At 38.0% G+C, this 21,825-nt stretch overlaps 1 protein-coding gene across 1 annotated transcript; it reads left to right on the top strand.

The window, feature by feature from the left end:
• Nucleotides 1-1,152: 1,152 nt before the first annotated feature.
• Nucleotides 1,153-18,990, top strand: LOC145491785 (beta-arrestin-1-like). The gene is made up of 19 exons (XM_081471044.1): nucleotides 1,153-2,183; nucleotides 2,488-2,518; nucleotides 5,307-5,367; nucleotides 6,087-6,134; nucleotides 6,862-6,889; nucleotides 7,323-7,380; nucleotides 8,697-8,807; nucleotides 9,691-9,750; nucleotides 10,495-10,562; nucleotides 11,458-11,518; nucleotides 12,408-12,488; nucleotides 13,132-13,216; nucleotides 14,414-14,486; nucleotides 15,384-15,459; nucleotides 15,920-15,987; nucleotides 16,602-16,685; nucleotides 17,496-17,605; nucleotides 17,768-17,825; nucleotides 18,094-18,990. The coding sequence occupies exons 1-19, from the start codon at nucleotides 2,149-2,151 to the stop codon at nucleotides 18,188-18,190; spliced, it is 1,293 nt and encodes a 430-aa protein (XP_081327170.1). The 5' UTR covers nucleotides 1,153-2,148; the 3' UTR covers nucleotides 18,191-18,990.
• Nucleotides 18,991-21,825: the final 2,835 nt, after the last annotated feature.

Raw genomic sequence — 21,825 nt, 5'->3', positions numbered from 1 at the left:
AAAATAAACTCTAAATAGGAGTGAAAAAGAAATTATCAAATACCCAAATCACTTCTTTTTCTTCCCTATTTTTTCAGTATAGATGGGCTTCTAATCAGCGAGATAAATATGTTCACAGACAATTGACATTTCGCTCTTCTCTAAGGTAAATAAAGACAAAAATCTTGCATGCCCACGTTTGCTGTTTTTGGCTACCATTCACGCAATTTCTACACTGTCTGAAAGCAGCTCGTTGGCAATTCCCTCCAAGCTCTTCATTGCCATAAACGATTTTGATAATTATATGACATAAAAATGTTATTTCGTCATTGGCCATTTAGGTCTTCGGAAGAGCTTTCAAGCGTGTGTACCGTATACCTCTTTTCATATGAATTCTTAATGAGAATTTCCATTTGTCAATGAGTTTCAGACATCTGTGTTTTTCTTTCAATCGCTAGTTTGCCTTTATGCGCTTCCAATTAAGCCCTGCTATGTATATTTAATTTTTTCCCTGCAACAACTTGAAGTCGCGTCGTTTACATTTCCTTTAGGTCTTGGATGGTTGCCCATCTAGACTTGACAATACTGCAAAGCAGTTTCAAGACGTTGATCGATTTAATATTTTCTTTTCGTTTGAAGTTTCCACGCAACGTCCTGACTATTTATAGCTCCGATCGCCTCAACTTAAAAACATCCTTTTTCAATGCCAAACAAAGAATAAGTTTCGTAATCAATCGGAAAACCTAGTCAATTTGAATTGGGAATCATGTCGATACTGCCAGAAAGACTCAACTCGCCAAAAGTCTTAGAGTATCACCCATAAATTAATCTTATGTTAAAACTTGGCTGAATAATCATAGATAAGTCACAAATGTAAATTAAAGCTGATATATTGCTATACCCAATACGGTCTAACAAGACATCAATTAATCAAGGTGCTACATACAATTTACGGAACAACAACATAGAACAACCTTTTGAGCTTCATTAAAAAACTTTAACGGTGAACGGCCTCTGGGTTCAATTCACCTGCCTTTATGGCCAGAAAATGGTTTTACCGAAATAAGATGTAAAAAGTTCGATCAAAGCTGTGAAAATAGAAAACGTTTTCTCTTCATCTAGATATGTTAATTTAATTTGCTTGAAACTGATCGGGCAGGCGAAAGAAACTGCATGCATTTGACTCTAAAAGCACATACAGCGAAGAATAAAGTGGAAGCTGGATAACATTAATGGTGTAATAGCAACCCTAGAGGATAACACTTTTTCATTAAATAAATGCTCTGTTTAACGTTTACGTGCTTGCGGCAACAAGATCTCGATGCGATAAGTACATCATCTGAAACGTCTGTAAGAAGAGTATCTTGCTTAATTTGCGGTTGATGGCCTCGGTAAAATTTCTTGACGCAAAAGCCCCTTTTCGCCCAGGATGTCCAGTGGAAATAATTTTGACTAGGTTCAAAAGTCGCCGATATAATAATGTTCAAACGACTGCAGGCCATGGATAATTAAAATTGCACTGTACACTGCTTCTTACAACCGTGGGTTTTTCTTATCTAGTGCACACAATTTTCGTCTCAGTGGAAGCCTATCTGTAAAATGATCCCATATAGAGAGCGTAATTTGGCTACTTATCGTAAGCCCTGGGATGCTAGCGCATTTTGGTAAGCGATATGCCGAACGTATTGCCGTCGATTTAAAGAGGAAGAAGTAAGTTTTAAATTATTCACGAAAACCTAACCAGTCTGCCAATACACCTGTTTCGCTCTGTTATCGAAGAATTGACTCTTGTGACGTCACAAAACACTTCCCCCAACCATTGCGCATGCTTCAGCTAGCCCTAAAGGGTGCGCTAAATCAAATTGAAGCTGCTAGGAATAGTGAGAAGTATTTGTGCATTCTAATTTTCAATTCACACCGATGTGGAAGGACTGTTTTGCAGCCTTTTCTCGCCTATCAGTCACTCTTCAGTGATTCTTCGGTGATTTTTCCTGGCGCGCTGAAAATCGCGGTCCTCCCAGCTGAAAGAGAATCGTACGGGGAGTGGAGAATTGTGTACAGTCAAACTTGGAGCTGAATTTTCAGCTGGCAGATCAGCCTTTCGTCTTCAAACGCGTTTACGATCGCTGCTCTATCGTCGCTTCATGGTCGTACCTGCTTGTTTCTAATATGGAGAACAGTGACTCGAAAAAAGCGGGGACACGGTAAGAGGGATTTGCAAATTATGGTGTGTGTTTGTTTTCATCGCAGACTTACTGATGTGGCCTTGTTCCACATTCAGTTTCGTTTGACATTGCAAAATTACAGCCGTTCACAATCACTCATTGTCATTTGCTAAGGTTCTTTTAATGCAGTATGCGTGCAAGATTTATTTTAACTGTACAATATGGGAGAAAGTGATAACAACAACGAATACTTCACTCAACGTCAGCTTGTGAGCATAGAATTAGTTAAATTATGCTTTACCTATGCTAAATTCGGGCGTAATTTCCTCTCTTTCTTTTTTAGCGTCTTCAAAAAGACGTCTCCTAATGGAAAGGTAGGTGTCATCCGCTTTGCTTTAGCTGATCGAAACTTAATTATAAGAAAGACAGAATTTCAAAATATTACAATTCAAGACCAATATTTTCTCGGCGATTGTATTAAATTTGCTATGCAGGTTAGCTGTTTACAATTTTTAGCTTCGTTAAAAACCCTATTATGTTAAGATTTAAAGCTTCAATATTGTTGTCTTTTGGCTCGAATCTTCACGCTTATGGTGTGTAGGCATAAAGATCTCCCTCTAACTCAGTTTTTCTTTCGCTCCATGTTGTTATTTGGGTTGAACACCGGGAGCAACTTAATAGATTCTGATGTTTGAGGTTTCGTTTAAGCCCAAAAGTCGTAAATCATCGAATAGCATTCGAAGGATTATGTATATGTTTGTATCTTCTATGATTTTCTTCTTGGCTTAATAAAGTTGTGTATACATCAAATGTAAAACAAGGAAGATTAAATAAATTACATGTGGAAATAAGTTGTGGAATTGTCTAGGAAAAATAATTTCAGTTATGAAATTGTTTTTGCAGATGTTCTGTGTTAGGAATTGCCATTTAAGCTCTATGAGAATTATTATAATTTGAAAGTGAGGTTTCGGAAGAATTTCTTGCACTGAAAATGTCCGGATTTGAAGAATTATTATGTTTGTCAATGTCACTTTGTTTTTTCTCTAAGTAATAACAACGGTATTTGACTTCCATGCCTCGTAGATTTTTAAAATTAAGATCAAACAAGGTCTTCAGAATATGCAAAGGAAACGAAATTTCGAGATTGAGCTGGAGGGAAGTTGACACAAAGATTAAATACACCATGGAAAGGCTGGTGTGAATTTTATCATGACTTGCAATATATATACAAAGTTTCAAGTACATGTACTTACAAAATCGAAAGAAACCTCAAAATCATAATTTTCTTAAGTAGAAAAAAGACAGAGGTACCAGTTGTAGAAAAAACCCAATGTTCGGGAAGAAAACTGATGTATACTAAGGGATTTTCCAAATGCACTGACCATGTGGGGAAGCTTACCATCGCAATATGTATTTATATATTTTTGAATAATCAGTCAATGTGATATAAACTGTTTAGTGCAAGACAAGAACCGAGAGGAATCATTAAATAAAAAGCACCTTTTTGTTATTTTATACTCAATAGGTGGAAATGACTACCTAAAATTCTATTGACCGACGTCAGGTCTAGAACATGAGGGAAGCTGTGTGGTCTAATAGTTAGGCTAACTGTTAAATTATATTGGGCAGTGCGGCTTTGAGCCCTAATTGCCATCGATGGACTGAGTATCCCATTCAGGGGGAGTAGAAATACTTCTAGTCACTTTATGGCACTACAGGAAATGAATATAGGAACCAACTTCTAATGTAGACTTCATGTTTCTCTTACCACTGATTCTGAAAAAATTCTCTTGCAATTTCGTTTTCCAACAAAAAAAAAACCAGGATTTTGGTTAAGTGATATGCACTACTGAAAAAAATGTCAAGATCAATTTTAAAAATTTAGGGTACATGTACCGGTACATGAAATTTTCTGTATGCTGAGTAAGAAAAAGGACACAGGGTGTGGCAAGCTTTTTCCTTTTTCTGTAGAAGTGGAAAGTACTTTTCCCAGTGAATATTTAATCAGCTTGTTTTTGTACTTATTGAGTTTGAACACTTGAAGGGACATTTTCAGAATTCTTATGCGTGCCCAAAAGGCTTGTAATGTGCTTGTAAAAGACACTTAATTTCCAGTATTTTTGTAAATAATTATTTACAGTAGTCTGAAGTTTTGATGTTTCTGACATTTTCAAGGCAAGTCCAGTGAAAATGTCACATAAGAATTTAAATAAGTGAGAAAAAATTCACTCTTGCCTAAAATGATGTTAGAAACATCGAAACGTCAGACTATCGCAATTTTACTATTTCTGCTGAAGTTTTTTTTAGCAGACCAAATAGTATTTTTTTGGATGAATAACCTTTTGATATTGATTGTTTCTGGCTGGGACACACAGGAAACGCAATAACAGAAGTTATTACTGGCAGGAAATTGTTAGCTAGCCATGCAGATATCCTTCTGATGTATAAAATAAAATGTTTGAATGAGGTGTTAATTAACTTGCAAATTTTCCTCTTTATATTCAACAACTGTCAAGTTTTGTCCTCCCAAAATCTTAGTACCAGGTAATTGTATTTTTATAAAAATTACGCCAAGAGGATAGTCGACACTTACATGTAAATATACTACAAACTTACTGAAGCATGGAAGTTATTGATACTTATCTTCATGTCTTCATTAACATACTGTATTTGTTTGGAAACATGAAGACAAGATGAGCACTAGATGAACTGCATGTATTACAGTACCATAATCATAACTTCCATTAATTCTCTTCAGGATTTTGAGTGATGGTGAACAATTTGTAGTGGTCAGCATCCTGTAAATTTGGATAATAACAATGCTTTGACCATGTATTACTGATTAATCAACAAATTGAAGATTAGGGGGCATGATGTTGTACTTAGTGCATTATTTGGTCAGCCCAACATCATCAAACTTAAAAAAAAAATCAAACTTAACGCAACTTTAAGAATCTCAGGCTCTTGCAAGACACCTCTCATCAGCAGTACTTACTATAACTTATAATTTTCAAAAATTCCAAACTGTAGTTATTGTCACTGTAACATTTAATAAATAATTCTGTGAACATATGCCTGGCATGCAGGCAGTATATATTAAGCTTTGAGTTGGCTTAAGAGCTCTTGTGGCAGTTACACACTTGTAAACTGATTTCTTCGTAGATTACCACCTATTTGGGAAAGCGCGATTTTGTGGATCACATTGACCACATTGACCCTGTGGGTAAGTTATGCGTTCTCAATGACTTTCTTCCCAAGTAGGCCATAAATCTTATGTAAATTTTACAATGTACTTTAGTCAGCATTCAGAATGCTTTGCTACAGGGAGTTATAGTTAAATTGGATGCAGGCACAATTTTAGCACCGGCTAGAAGCCAAAGCATTTGTAAGGCTTAGTTACATCTATATTGATAATTAATAGCTTTTTAGTTTTAACATTAATTCCGTTGGTAACTTTAAACTCATTATGCTTTGTCAGTTTTTTATTTAAGGTAATAGATTATACGTGCAATTTCAGCTTCTTTTCTTCTTTACTTTCTGGTGTATATTATATTTTGTATGTGTGTCCAGCTAAAATTTGACTAACCAATTTGTAAACTGGCAACCCGGCATTTTTCACCTAGTGGTTATTTCGGGTTGCCAGAACCCTTATTTTTAGCAATATTTTATATATTTCTGTATTAATTTATGAAAAAAGGGTAATAAAGAGGATGTTTGTTGTTTGTTCAGTGACTTCTGTGCCTGTAAGGTAAATATTTGGAAACACGTGTTTTAACAAGCATTTTGAACTGCTTTATTTAATTTTCTACCATGATCGTCATGTAATAAGTTGTTAGACAGGTACATGCTTACATGTATATAGTGCCTAGTAGGTATTTCATCTCTTTAAATAGAGATTTAATATGGACAGGCTGAAAGACATTTTTTCTCTTACTTTTGTAGATGGTGTTGTGTTGATAGAGCCTGATTATGTCAAAGATGGGAAGAAAGGTAAAAGATGTTTCAAATACATGTACAGTGCAGAATTACCTGCTGTTTGTGCAGGCCAATGGAATTGATAGCTGTCAAGCCCTTCTTGTAACCTAACTGTGCACAAGTGAGTCTTACCGCTGGCAAAAGGGACATGTGGTTGCAAAGGGAGCACTATTTTTGTGAGAACATTGAATTTTGCTGGCAAAGTAAAAAAAAAACACATTGTGATTTTGGGGGCTTGAACAGAGTACTGGGAAGCCAATAAAAAATAATTAAAGTAAAATAGAAATAAATTACTTGCCATGAATCAGTACATTCCAAGACCAGAAAAAACATTGTCATAATTGTTGCTCAAGAATTTTTGGGACAACCTTTATCACTAAAGGATACTGCTCAAGTGGCATTTCTTGGAAATCTTAACATTAGATATTAGAAAACAACATTTCTTGTTCTCCCAAACTTCCACTCGTGTTTCTACAACTGGACAGAAACATGGTACATGTTTTCTATTTCTTAAATAATGATTTTGTTTGGTCTACATTTTCGATTGTGTATAATATCTCTGCTTTTCTGTACTCCTACTCATTTTAATGTTTACTTGCCCTTGGGTTCACAAAAAACCCCTCCAAAATGACTCAGCTGACTGTAGGTTACGAGTAGAAAAATAGCTTTTATATGAAAAAATACGTAACTGGTAAAAATCTTCACATTGAAATAAAGAAGATGTTTTTAATTATTATTTCAGTATTTGCACATGTCCTGGCAGCATTTAGGTAAGAAATGTGTATCTATTGAACAATTACAAATTACCCTTTCAGCTCTTTATGATAAATTAATTGTTGTGGCCAGCCATATATTTGCTATAATCATTATTTTCTATGTACAAGTAGATTGTGCATGCATGTACATGTAGCAGTCGTGTTAGAAATTTGTAAGTTAATGAGGATCAGTTTTTATGCCTCTTTGAGTCTATACAACTATGAAACTTGGGGTTGTGAAATTAGAGTATTATATATATTGTTTCATTGTTTGCTACTTAGATCACGAAAAACTGATATTCTGATCAGATATTCTGTCGTAGTTCTTTAACAAAATCCTACACTTTAGATAGTTTGACCTTGGAGGATAGTCCAGTTATTTTTGTCCTAGAGTGTTCAGTCTTCAATTTTAATTGGACTTGTGTCATTTTTATGTTATTATCGGTAGATATGGACGTGAAGATTTGGATGTCCTTGGCCTTACATTCAGAAAAGATCTATTTCTGGTTTGTTGATAATCTTCTTTGCTTCTACTACTCAGGGTTTCATTAAGGGCCAGGCACCAGGCAAAGTGACTGGCTGTGAGGACATTTGCCTGGCTGGTTTGACCGTCTAGCAGAAAGTTTTTCTTACAAAGAAGAACTTTTGGTTCTAATAGTGTTGCCTGTCTGTGAAAACCAGTTACCCTCCTGCTGAAAACGTTAATGAAACCCCTAACAACTTACTGTAGACTATTGTCAATGTACATGTATATGAACAAATTGTTTTTAAGAGATCACATTCCTTGTCACTGTCACTTAACATTTATCAAGTGCAAATTTATCAGGTCAGTTGCCCTTAAATGCCTTACTCTAATTTTCTACGAACAAGCACATATAACTGTAGACAGAAGGAGATGGCAAGTGCTGACCTAAGAAAACAGTTTAATGCGCGAGCTTACATTTCTTAGGATCTTTAATGCCTCCTGTACCTGTACCTGTACTTGTGATTTGGGTGCAAGTGATCTTGAAGTACTGTAGGCATAAGTTAAATTATTTTTATGGATGCAGTGAGTGAAAATTGTAGTTGCACATGTGGGATTTTATTTATTGACAATCTTGTTGACAATCACATACAAATGCACAGAGCCATTTCAATATCTCTACATGAAGATACTGTATTTTTTAAAACAGTTTTGTGGATCTGTATGTGGTCACTCACACATCCTCATCAGGCCCATGAGGACTCTTGTGGACTCTTGTATGTGGTGACCACAAAAAAATCATTTAATTCTGATCTGTTTAGGCTTATTCTTCAATGCCTCATAACCTTCCTTAAATTATTTTTTCAGACTTCACCCCATTCTATCTTTATTTCTTACACATCATTTCTACTTACCACTTTTTGTCTTGAAAGCCTGTCAAATTCTTGCAACAACGCTTGGACTTATATTTGTTGAAAAAGGCGTGTGCCTTTGGTCCCCACCCTCCACCACACCTCTCCAGTGTTCCCAATTCCCTCAGTGGAGGGGGGTGCATATTTTGTGGAACCTCACTTTACTTAATACTTTCAATAGCAAACTTGCTACATTGTAATTGAGTTTGCCACAACTCTTTGTTGTGCACATCATAGTTTGACAGTGGAACCTTAAACCTTGTGCCAGACAGTATAACAAAATCTCTGTTGTAATGAACACATTCAAAAAGAGCCAGCCGCAATATAAAGAAAGTGTTTCAATGAATAGGAAATATAAAATCACCAGATAATCAACAAATAAGACTGTTACTTACGTTCAATGTACCTTGTGCATTTAGTGATAATGTGTTTAATTGTATCCCGACAGGCGACTGCCCAAGTTTATCCACCAAAACCAGAGGACGAGGTACAGCTCACGAGGCTTCAAGAAAGACTGCGAAAAAAGCTTGGGGCTAATGCATATCCTTTCAAATTTGAGGTATGACTCTTAATAAATAAAAGCTTTTACATATCTGAGCAATGCACTTAAAATCTGAAAAACGTGTTTGACAACTGGCATGTCTTGGCATGTCCATATTGTTGTGTGGGTAGGTCAGGGTGGGATGGGAGGGGGAATGAGTAACTCGGGGGTAGGGGGTAATAGGTGTGTAGGCCATTCCTTGCCCTGAGGAAGGGGAAGCACTGATTTCTACATTTACATGTAACCTTACAGGGGAGAGGGTCAGAGTGGTGGCGAATGTGATGCGGGCTTAGGTTTAGCATGTTGACTCCAGACTAAGCCATTTTGAAATGTCAGCAGGCAACCTGCTAAAATGGTTGGCAGGAAGGGCCAGGGGAGTGCAGGACTGTTCAGGGTTGTCATGGTCAAGAAAAGGCAGGGAAAATAAGGTTTTATTCAAGGTCAGGGAAAAGTCAAGGAGTTTTGTATCAAGTCAGGGAATTTCTAAATTCCTGTTCAAAGTCAGAAAAAGTCAGGGAATTTTTATTTTTTAAAATTATTTTATTAGATGTTTTCATGTAGACCAGGCAATTTTGCTTTTAAAATTATCTGAGCCATCCTTGTTTTTGTCAATTCATGGCAAGAATAATCATCCTACATGGTCAGTGAAAATTGCTTTACAATCAGTAAAAAGCCAGGGAAAAATCAAGGATGTTTTTTGTTCCAGTGGGTTGCAACCCTGCTGTTATTGACCAGCATCTGATTCCAGGAAGAGTAGAAAAACTAACACTCCTGGCTAGTTCATGGTGTGGCAACTGGGATATGCTCAAGCAGTAGAGAACACAGTAACCTCAAGGTTGGGATTGTGGCAAGTCTCAAAATGTGAAAAATATGAATAAATTGAAGTTGTTTTTTCTTTCAGTTACCCCCATTTTCTCCTTCATCAGTTACTTTGCAGCCAGCTCCAGGGGACACTGGCAAGGTATGGTACAATAATTGTTTTTTACCGCACAAATCATTACTAATGGAAGGGTAATTCTAGTTATGATCAGGAGCTGGGCAAGGTTGAGATTTGGTGGAGCAACAGAAAATCTCATTCTAAAGAATTAGCATTGGCTGTTTTGTTGTAAATTTACCCTCTTGACTAGAGTGGTAAAGGAAAAATTTGGATTTGATTATTTGTTAAGCATTAAAAGTTTATTTGTTATGAAGAGGGTGGGCCTCATGGCCAGAGCTTACTGTCATGTAAATTTGATGGCTGCACTATTATTACAACCCTATCCCCCTACATGTGATGCTAAACTTTCCCTGCCACCATATTGTTTGGTCAGTTGACAAAATGTAACCTGCAGACACAGACTTGTGTATTTCATGACTGTGAATTAGCAAACGTTACCTTGGATTTGGCGAGTGGAAAAAAGCAACCTTGGGAGTAGGGGAGAGTCTGTAATTATGTTCTTTTACCCCAACCCTCTATGTTTTTTTGGCTCTAAGCAGGAAAACTGGGGTGCAAACTAAATCTCCAGTACTTGCTGAGCTAAAACACCAGCACTGCAGGGTGGTCAAACTGCTTAGCTGTAACCAGCTGTGATGAACTAGCATCCCTTCCAGGGGAAGGGGTACAGACATTACCTTTTTCTTTTCAAATTTCAGTATTGATCCTTACTGTTAGTCCAGCCCATTATTTTGCATATCAATTAAATGATCACATTTCTTTGTTCTGTAGCCTTGTGGAGTAGATTATGAACTAAAAACATATGTCAGTGAGTCAATGGAAGAAAAACCTCGAAAAAGGTAACTACTGTACTTCATTAACATAACAAAATGTTCTAAAAGCAGCAACCCTCAATATTAATGCTCAGACAGTTATGATAGTATTTTGGTGTTATTATTCACCAATCTTGAAAGTAGCGATCTTCCAAGGAGGAGAAAGGGGGGGGGGGGGGGGGGGGGACTCCCATATCAACAGGACGGGAGTGCTCACCATATCTTTTAGGGGTTAAAAAAAAACAGTTTTGGTGCCTCTTAGGGTGTTAAGCCTCAAAATGTCTGTTTTGGTGTACAGGTAATATAAATTATTTTCACAAGATCTTTGTGAAATTCTACAGTCAAACCTCCTGTGAGCGACCACCCAAAATTTCAAGCCTATGTGGTCACTTAGGGGAGGTGGTTGCTTACATGTACGAGAGCTTAGACCTTATTGGGTCAAAATTTTGCCTCATTAGTGTATGGAAACTGCAGAGACTTACCCAATGTTTTAAATGTGTTATTCACAATTATGAGTAGTCAATTTTGAGAAACAATACGGTACCTCTCATTGAGAAATTTCTGTCTCTTGTACTATCCAGGAATGTGATAACACCATATCCAATTTCCACTCTATTATCTGTCAAGGGGTCGTTTATGGGAGGTTAAAAACAAAGAAAATTTCAAACTTATGTTTTTAGAAGATTTATCGTAGAAATTTTCATACATTGAATCAAAGAGTGAGCATTGTTTGTTGTGGACTAAAAGGTCTTAATTGTTTCACAGGTGATTAGTCTGAATGGTATTTTTGATCCATGGTTCTAAATTTCATGTTTACACTGTATTTAATTAAACTCTTATTCCTAAGAGTGGGAATCTACACAAGGTTTACACCGACTTTACTTAAAAAGTCTTTGAAAAATTTGTTTACTGTTCTTTTTAGTGACACTGTAAGGCTCGCTATCAGAAAGATTACCTATGCACCTGAACGCCCTTTGCCAAAGGTGAGTGTTGTTGGCTCAATAAATAAATCAATCAACCTTTATTTTAAATGATAGTTCGATAGTTTTCAAAGCTACAAAGCTTCGTGTACATGTACGGGCACATGCAGGCTTTTAGCCAGGATTTGAAAAGTTGGCATCCAAACTGCCCTATAGGGCGTGCTCAAAATTATGCTCCCTCATCATAGGCCTGCAATGCGTGCAGAGAGCATTATAATCTAGCTCTCTGCACGCGTTGCAGGCCTATGATGAGGGAGCATAATTTTTAATGAGCAATTTATAAGGCAACATATGAAAAATAAAAACAAAAAATTTTATAAAGTGGCCTTCCACAGGATGCTTGGACACCAATCTGGCTTAAAGCCTGCATGTATGAGTGTATGTAGGTGTGCAGATTTTATACCATGTAAAGAATGGTAGAACTAAAGAAATTTTTGACAGCTTTATTGAAGGACATTTCTTTTTGTTGTTTACTGCCTCGACTTAACTGTTCTGCTTTTACTACATATTAAATAATGTAGACTTGTGAAATACACACCTGTAGATGTATGAAATACTATAGTGCGGTCTCTTTCTAATTTTATCGTATTGAGCAGAAGATTTCAGGAACAAAAACTGATTGAAGTGGTTACAGTCAATGATTCATCTTGTTGTCAGCGGTAGAATATCATCCCAGCCTAAAGATATGAACATCTTTTAGTCAAAGACACTAACATTGGAGAAGCTTAACATTGTCGTTAAGCTTCTCCAATGTGTTCACCCCACCCCCCGCCTTCCCTTCCCTGTCACACTCTTTGCAGGCATCAGCAGTGCTGATGGAGAATGGCACTGTGTGTGATCATATGAAAGCTAACTCAATCCAATTTTCTGACAGCAACCTTTCTTTCCTTAGCAACAACCCTGGGCCGAGACGGACAAAGAATTCATGTTTGGTGCTCACAAGCTCCACATTGAAGCTTCGCTAGACAAAGAGGTGAGATGCTTGCCTTGAAGTTACATGTAGCCAAGTCTAGTACCGTGCAAATTATAAATTATTCGTTTCACCCTTCTTCCAGGATGATTGAAACACGAAATTGTGCACAACGTGATGTAATTTGCAGAGGCCAAATTTAATCTCTAGCTCTAATCTCTATATTTTTTAACAGAATTTCTGAATTTTAACATTTAATGATTGTAAAAGTCATTTCTATGAATGAGGATGGTGTTTTTAGGGCTCCCTTGAACTTTCAAAGCTTAAGTTGATTCACCTTTTGCGCCTGGAAAAGAGTATTAAGCAAGCTAGCAAAGCATCGCTGACAGACCCTGTTAGCATGTTAAGTCAGCATGTGGTATATCCGTCACTCTGTGCCCTGTCATTTCTGTACCACTGTTATGTCCTGTTATGCTATTCTCTTCTCGGAATCGCTCGTTGATTAACAATAAGCCCTAAAACTGGAGAAAAATATCCCGTAAGGAAAATTTGTGCCCAGGACTTTACAAAGAGATAACCATCTTTCTCCAATAACAGCAGTTTCACATCCCGGGTTTCAATTAGGTCTCGGGTTCTTGTGCAGTTGTACAGAGTTGAAGTGCCTAGCTTGATACGTGTATATTTACATATTTTAAACTGCTGACAGATGTATTATCACGGAGAGGAGATAGGAGTTAATGTGCGTATCGAAAATGGCTCTTCCAAGACATGCAAGAAAATAAAAGTCACAAGTAAGTGAAGTAAAAACTACTACGAATCACAAGTCGTGACGTTTAGTTAATAGTTAATTGGTGTGTATCAGATGACGGAAAATTTTTAATGTTTTAGATTTTATAACTTGTAAATCACGTAAATCTTTGTATTTTAGGAATACGCGTACGTATTTCGAACGATCTTGTACAGCTCTTAGACGTGACGTGTCTAAATAAAGTATTGTATTGTATTGCATTGCATTGCATTGCATTGTAACTACTCTTTAGGTGTGAAGGGTTTATTTTGAGTAAGAGGTGATAAAGATTTATCTACATGTAGTCATTTTTAAATTAACTTGAAGTTCATAAAGGGAAGTTGACCGTCGTAGCAAGGTAGCGATAGGATGTTTTGGGCGTTAGTCCTTCCGGCGTTGGAGCAAAGTCAACGTGGGCTTCATTGACCTGCTACAGCAGTGGACCTTCGGTTACCGATGTCTCGCAAGATCAACAATTTTTCGTATTTTTCAAATAAACGAAAAGCCAGTTCAATTTATCAAGCCGAATTTAGTAGATCTAGGACGTTTTGGAAAAATCCGTTGCAAACTCATAAAAATGTAGGACCCCAAACTTACAAGAAAATGTACATGTATGCCGGGTGGGGAAGGGGGGCTGGGGGGGGGGGGTGCAAGTATTGACCCCTGGCATACATTTCTGTGTAAAAAAGTGGCAAGTAAGGTGTCCCATATTGTTATCAGTTTGCAACGGATTCGATTGAAACTTCACGTACTTACTAAATTCAGCATAATAATCAATCGGTGCAGTTTATTTTTTGTTTTGAATGAAAAAAACGGAAAAGCGTGGCACCGGTTAAAAGGTCCATTACTTTGCGTTTAACAACTTCAAGTGGAAAGATGAGGTTAACAAGTGCTTTACAGCCCAACGTTTTCCTTAGAAACCTTGAATTTATGAAATAGGACATTTCCCCAGTCTTGTGTTATTCGTGTTGAATCACGTAATTCCGGAGCTTAATCATACTATAGTAGTCCCTCTATCGCTCAATCCGTCGAGCGTGACGCGAAAGAAAATGGCCGCGCGAGATCCTGGGGGCGAAAAATTCGCGCGCTTCTCGACCTCAGGATTTTCTCCTCGCGGTTTATTTGCGGTCTCGCTCGACGGACTACGCGAAAGAGGGACTACTCATAGTTTAGAGCTGAATTCGAGTTTTGTCTTTTTCAGTAAGACAGTTTGCAGACATCTGCCTGTTTTCAACTGCGCAGTACAAGTGTCCTGTGGCTTCGCTAGAATCAGAGTAAGTACCTGATACCAGTTGAAAAACGTTGGATGTCTTCATCTGTTAAAAGAAAGCTTGGCGCTTGACTTGAAATAAGAAAAAATTTGCGCGAGGCTTACGCGCATGTTGACGCTTGAAAGGTTCCTTTGCACGATGTCAGAAATTAAGCCTAAAGCGGACGCTAAGCATTTTAGTTTGTAGACTTCTTGGATGACTCAGTTTGTTGTCGTTTTCACCCTTCGGATTTTTCACATGTGCAGATCACGCGTAAGAACTCTTAGCGATGGCCTCATGGTTAGTGCGCTCGTCTCAGGATCAAGTGGTCCGGGTTCGAGCCCTGGCCGAGGACATTGCGTTATGTTCTTGGGTAAGACACTTAACTCTCACAGTGCTTCTCTCCACTCAGGTGTATAAATGGGTACCGGCGAACTTAATGCTGTGGGTAACCCCGCGATGGCCTACTATCCATCCGGGGTGGGGGGGGGGGGGGGGGGGAGTAGAAATACTCCTAGTCGCTTTATGTTACAGAAACCGGGATAAGCTCCGGTCTGATGAGCCGCTTGGCTCGTATGCAGACTTTACCTGTTTTTTACCTATTTATTCAAATCAAAATCAAGTTACAACTTACACTACCCGCGTTTAGCGTACATGTAGGCTAATCGAGGCGGGCATTGTTATAAACAATACATCAAGTCACAAGAAAAAGAAAGAACAAAATTAAGTTGCCAAACACGTAAGCGAGTACAATGAGTCGAACTAGTGATGAGTAGGACTTATGTTGAAAAGAAATGTAAACTGAAAGGTGAAGTTGTATTAGAAGTAAATGCAGTCATAACATGAGATGAGATGAGATGATGGCGAATAAATTTGAGCAGGATGCTAATGACAGTTTTTTATTGTTTGTACTTCCTACAGAGATGGATTTCCAGTTACACCGAGTGGAAGGTTATCAAAAGTATATCGCCTCACACCACTTCTGGCAAATAACAGGGTATAGTCAGTTTTTTCGTTTCGTCTAGGGGCTCTCTCTCCATTCGAACAAAAATTCCGGAATTCCAGAAATTTCCAGTGGCGAGTTGAACAGCATTTTTCCTGAATTTCCGGAAAACGACGACAACCTCGGGAGGTAGACACAAATTTTCGAAAATTTTTGACCGGGAATTTCCGTTCCAGAAGGTCCGGAGTTTCAGGTGCCTCTCTCCACCCAGTTGTATAACTGGGTAACTGGGAACTTAATGTTGGGGGGTAACCCTGCGATGGACTAGCGTCCCATCCAGGGGGGGAGTAGAAACACTCTTAGTTGCTTCATGCTACAAACTGGGATAAGCTCCGGCCTGATGGGCCTCTTGGCTCGTGTGCAGACTTTACCTTTATCTATGTTATTACTTGACAGTTATTGCAGTTGTATACGGCAGTCTTCTCAACTGTTTCTTTTTTATGCACGTTTCAAGGAGAAAAGAGGTTTAGCACTGGACGGAAAACTAAAACACGAGGATACCAATTTAGCCTCTTCAACAATGTAAGTTTACAAGTGAATATATGAAAGATCATATATTTGAACATGATTGATCATCGCAGTTATATACACAGCTGTGAAATTAAAGCCTGAAAAAAACATCAGGCTTGAATTCAGGTCTGTACAAGCCTGAATTTTTTCATGCTTTAATTTCACAGCTGCTTAAACTGTGTATATAATTGCGATGATCAATCATGTCTTTAGTGCAAGTTTAGAGAAAAGTGAAACGGAAAAATACACCACTGTGATTTTTATCTGTAGTATTGTTTTTTTGCTGTTTCTTCCTACCTGGCGTTTGTCTTGTGTACAGTGTAAGCTGGATTGCTGGTGGTTTTAAACAAATGGGAAAGCCTTGAAACAGTGTTAAGAGAAGTGGAGTGAGTGCACACGGACTGTGCAGCAGAACACGAACCATATGCGAGTTGGTTTTGTACTTCTTGAGTGCTCACTTCCACTCCTGAAGTGCTTTACAAAAGAACAAAGCATGGTTAAAGTTGGTTTGTTTGTATTATAGCAATACTCATGTTCTTGAGAAGGTCGCTTTTGTCTCGCGAGAAGATAAACCGTATTTTATTGCTTATATACAATGTTAATGACTTTATTTCTCTCTGTTGTAGAATGGATGAAAGCACGTCTAAAGAAAATCTTGGAATTATAGTACAGTATAAAGTCAAAGTGCGAGTTATAGTGCAATACGGAGGGTAAGAAACGCAATATATTTAAGTAATCCTTTTACGGGCATATACCTGTTTGATTTCTGTGAGTGTCATAAAGGGTAAGTTGCAATGTTAAGGAATCTCTACAATGGTCAGCTGGTCATCGTTGTAGCTAAAATATCATAGTAACAGTTTTTAACTGCAGGGGAACTCGAAGAAAAAAAATGGACCTGCAAAGTTAAACGAGATTACAACGGACTGCAGTCAGTCCAAGTTTTCGCTACCACTGAACTAAGAAAAGCCTCTGGGTGATGTTCACAACGGGTTGGAACTTGAATTGTCTTCGAAGTTAGGAGAAGTTATTTTATATGTAGATACATATATTGCCCATGTTAATCGTTTCATATCTTCAAAGTTGTCGAATTTTTCGTGATCTTTGTAGTGTTTAATTTTCAAGTGATACTATCGAAGACATATGAACCGTATACACTATGCAGTGAAATCTCAGTCTCTCGATTTTTTTTTTTTAACGGTTAACTGATCAAATGTACTTTTCTGGCAGTTTGTTGATCAAACGCTCTTTTCGACGGACAATTGTCGATTAAACATTCCTTTTAAACAGATTTTTGGTCAAACGTTCTTCTCTGACAATTTGTTGATCAAACGTTCTTTTCCGACAATTTGTTGATCAGACGTTCTTTTCTGACAATTTGTTGATCAGACGTGTTTTTCTAACAATTTGTCGATCAAACGTTTTTTTTTGGTCAATACTTTGACCAAACGTTCTTCTCTGACATTTCTTTGATCAAACGTTCTTTTCTGACAAATTGCTGATCAAACGTTCTTTTCTTATAGTGATGTCACCCTGGAATTACCTTTCACGCTAAGTCACCCCAAGCCTCCCGAGGAGACGCCGCCCCCCACTCCAGTACCACAACAGAACGTGCCCACAGAGGAAGCAGCAGGTACGATACTCGGAGAGGGAGGGGTCGACCAAACTTTTTTCCTCTCACTGTCTTGACTAGAGAGGTGTTCGCTCTTTAGGACTGAGCACAATTCGTTCATTGTTACTTTCCCTTGCTTACATCGTAGCACGTTTTTTCACCGTGTATGTGATTTTATTTTAGTGGCTGCTTCATCTGAAGAACCTGCTGTGGATCACAACTTAATCGACTTTGATACCGAGTGAGTATGAGCAAACAAAAACTCTTGATGTTCTTGTCTCTCAGTTATTACAGTGGAATCGCTCATCAGTGGTTTGCTCATTAAACCTTTTGTTTACCGACTTCCTCATTGCCGTCGTGGTTTTCTTTAACTTCCTATTATCCGCGGGAGAACTGGGAACTTGAAAGGGATTACCCGGGGAATAATGCCTATATGGGGGATGAACCCTCAACCCTTCATCTTCTCTTTTTATAAGGTAGTAATGCTGGCATTTCTTATTTCATTTCAGTGGACCTGGTAAGAATGAAGACGATGATTTAATCTTTGAAGATTTTGCTCGCCTCAGGCTCAAGGAGTCAGAACATCTCGGAAGCGCAGACGCCTGACACATTTACAACACGAAACTTCGCGTGGGAGGGGAGGGAGAGGCTAGAATGCTGTGACAACAGAGGGATATCTGAATACCACATGTCTTAGACCTAAAAATAGACTCTTGATAATTACCATGGAGACAGCTCTTCGAAAATCATACTCCTTTGGCGCAGTATGTTCTCCGGACCTGAAAATATTACCTTATGGTTGACTTGTTTTGGTTTCACTCTATAAAACTTGCGTAGTTAACCAAAGTCTAAGTTCTTATAATACTAATAGTTAGCAACAGGGGGAAGATGCGAATTGAACAAATTCCAAACTAGACAATGTTGACTTTATGTATTACCAAATTCTCATGACTATTATTAAAGGAATTGTATAGCAACCAGTAAGGAGAATCGATGTTTTGAGTTTGGGAATGAAAGCCTTAATCAGGAGGTCCTCTTTGAGCCCTCTGATTGTGTCACTATGTTAGGTCACCATGCGGCCACTAATCAAGGCTGGGGCTTGGGAACGAGAGCCTTCGCTTCCAGGTCTCTTGCATTGTGTACCCGGATGGATTCAGACCATTACTTCATGTTAAGACTATAATTTAGATGTATTACAAAACTATCAAAGCACTTTTGCCTCCAAGAGTGATTGACCTGTCTTGTCGTTTCTTTTACAACTAGTGATTAGGAATGTCTTAACCGTGAAACAAAGTCTGTTAACTCCAAGTACAGTTGAAATTTCTGATCTAGAACTTTGACTTTTGGGCAGAATTAAGTGGTCCTTTTAGTGATGTTATGTTACAGTAATAAAGAGTGTTACTGGAGAGGTATCTCTAAGTGGTGGTTCCACTAAGAAAACACACACACAAAATTGTTTCATGTTTCATGGCTTAAGGTGGTATGGTACCCTCAATATGGACCAAAAAGTTTGTTTAAATATGGTGAAGAAAGATCAATTGTGTGCTATTGCACTCAAGAAGAGAAATTAAATTTCTAGAGTTTTACTCAAAATGGTTGCTATGGAAACCAGCCACGGCCTTTTGAAGTAGTGTTTTATAGTATTGACGCCAACACTTCCTGCTCTTTCACAAAACAAGAATTGACTGTCAAATAAGCATATCATGTAAGTTTCTGTTTTGTTCTGTGATATGAACCTAAGTTTTGACAGTTAACTCTTATTTTCAGTGCTTTTTACAGCTTTATTTGGAAATAACCTTATTTTTTACCACACCCAGTGGACAAATCATCTCATGTCACGTGACAGACCTTAGAATGTTACGATTGTTTTGGTTTATATCATCACGACACTATTGGTCTTTGATGATCTCAAGTTTCAGAAATTCTACTTTAAAACCTTGTAAAGTATAAATGTTGGCGCGAAGTCAGTCAGTACAAAATTAAACTTTTGAGAAAAATGCACTTTAAGTTTTTTACACGAAGTATTAAGCATTTAACGAGCCACAAATAGTGGGGGGGGGGGGGGGGGGTGCAGATTGGATCTCGGGGGAGGGGGTGCAATGGTTGTTCTATTTTGTAAAAAGTTACCGCAGTTGTGGGAAATATTCCTTGTCATAAGGGAAATGAATGAGCCTGTGATGGGAATTTGAGGCAAAGCTTTTCACAAATAATTATACCAATCGAGTTGTACATGTCTTAAAAGTATTTTCTAAATAGTTTCGTTCATATAAGTTACAAATAATCTATATTTTTGGTCACGTTCTTATAGTAAACAGTCGTTGCTATGGCTGTTGCCACGTGAAAAAACTTATACCACTGTGTACTTTCCTTAAATTTCACACTCATCTGGAAGGAAATTCGGCAAGATCGTTTCAAAATGTTTTTGACCAGTCCTCGAGGGTCTTAAGTCTTGTATTTCCAAGAAATTGAATTTTTCATGAACATCGCCATATTTTAGGGTACCATACCACCTTAAAATATATATGCATTGTTAAAAACTAGTAGTAATCAGAGATTATGAGAGTGCGTTCGACGCTCTCACTTTAATATATAATTATACATCGTAAATAAATGATTTCACTAGCTGACTTTCAACCTTTGTCCATTGCTAAAATCAACATTTTTCAGCAGCAACCGAGGTTTTACAGTCAGACATGCATAGTGTCAAAGTCCATGCTAGTGAAGAGGTCACGATTTGTTGATACGTTGCGTGACGCTGCCAGTTTCTGTAGTCTCTCAAGTTTCATAGAATATTTAAATTACGTACATTATTCTAAGCTAGCATTTGCAGTCGCGTGCTCGTCTCGCGACTAATTCGAGTATTTCCCCTGATGAATAAAGTAGTCTTATGGATCTTACCTTCAGAGTACTTTTCCACCGATTCCAAACAATAAAATTTCGACCGGATAAAGACTGAGCTATCTGTCGCGACTGGAACTAATCAACAAATGCAATCCAAATGTAGCTGTTCCTACGGTTATCATCCCAAAGCCAAGTCGTGTTAATAAACAAGGACAATTCCCTCAGATTGCGATAAATGCTGCCGTCGAAGCGTTTAAATTCACCAAAATCTAACGCTGAGAGCACATAATAGCGAGGCGTACGGCGACTGAATGGAAAGAAGTAAAAAAAAGATCCATCGGAAAGACGAGCTCACATGGCCTGCTAACATACTCACATGTTCGCCATATGTCTTATCACATTGTCTTAGCATGCCCCTGCAAAAATCAAGCGGGGTGGCCATTTTGGTGTCCTGCCAGGAATGTAGTTTTTTCCAGCTTAGAACCGTCCACAGGGAGACCAACTCTGAAAAGCCACAGGTCAAAATTAGGTTTGCGTTCCACTTCGTCGAACGCAAAAATCAGAGTTGATAGTAATGAACTCATCACACTGCTATGACGAGTACCCGTGAGAGTAATGTGGTATTCGAAAAAGAGAATTCCTATCTTGAGCTTTGGACTCAAATAGTCAACAGGCAGACTGTACAATTTGTTAAAACCGACAATATGTTTAGAAACGCTAAGTAGAAGACCCTTGTTTCCAGGGCTCGCACAACCTTCGCTTAGGGGTATATAGAGAGGACCCTGGGAGCAAGTTTAAGCATTTAATACGCTGACGAATACGTTTCAGTTGTAACTCCTACAAAATAAAGTTTAAAAGGTTAGATTTACATCTGTGGTTGAGAAAAGATGGTCTCGAAGGGGTAACCGTCAAACGGCCTAAGAATTAACTATTAACTGTCAAAATTAAAAGCAAAAAAATTATTGCCAACTGCCAAGGGAGCCAGTCGGAAGAGGGCGTCAAATGTCTCCAATCTGCTCTCAACGACTGCCATATAACATAGGCACGCAAGGCGTGCAAGAGTTATTTTTTCTTTTGTGAACTGAAAGTCTCGGAGAAAGGAGCGTTCATGGAACTGTTTACAGTAATGATTTGGTTAATTTGACAAGTTGTTTTCGTTGCGATGTACAGTAAGAAAGAAACCGGGAATTTATGATGTACATACGATGTTACATCGGTAATGGTAAGATAACTAAATAGTAAGTCATAAAATGTTTGACTGAACAAACTACAGCAATCTGACACGTCTCCAGATTAATGTAGATACCATGTTATTTTCTAACAGGCAATTTGATTCGTTCTTTGATACAACCCACACTGTGATTGGTGTGACACGCGCACATGCATGACTCCCTCACTCA

This window comes from Orbicella franksi, chromosome 7 (genome assembly GCF_964199315.1).
Source record: "Orbicella franksi chromosome 7, jaOrbFran1.1, whole genome shotgun sequence".
NCBI classification, from domain to species: Eukaryota; Metazoa; Cnidaria; class Anthozoa; order Scleractinia; family Merulinidae; genus Orbicella; species Orbicella franksi.
The sequence above is the reverse complement of the archived record's forward strand: the minus strand, read 5'-3'. Positions and strand labels throughout refer to the sequence as shown.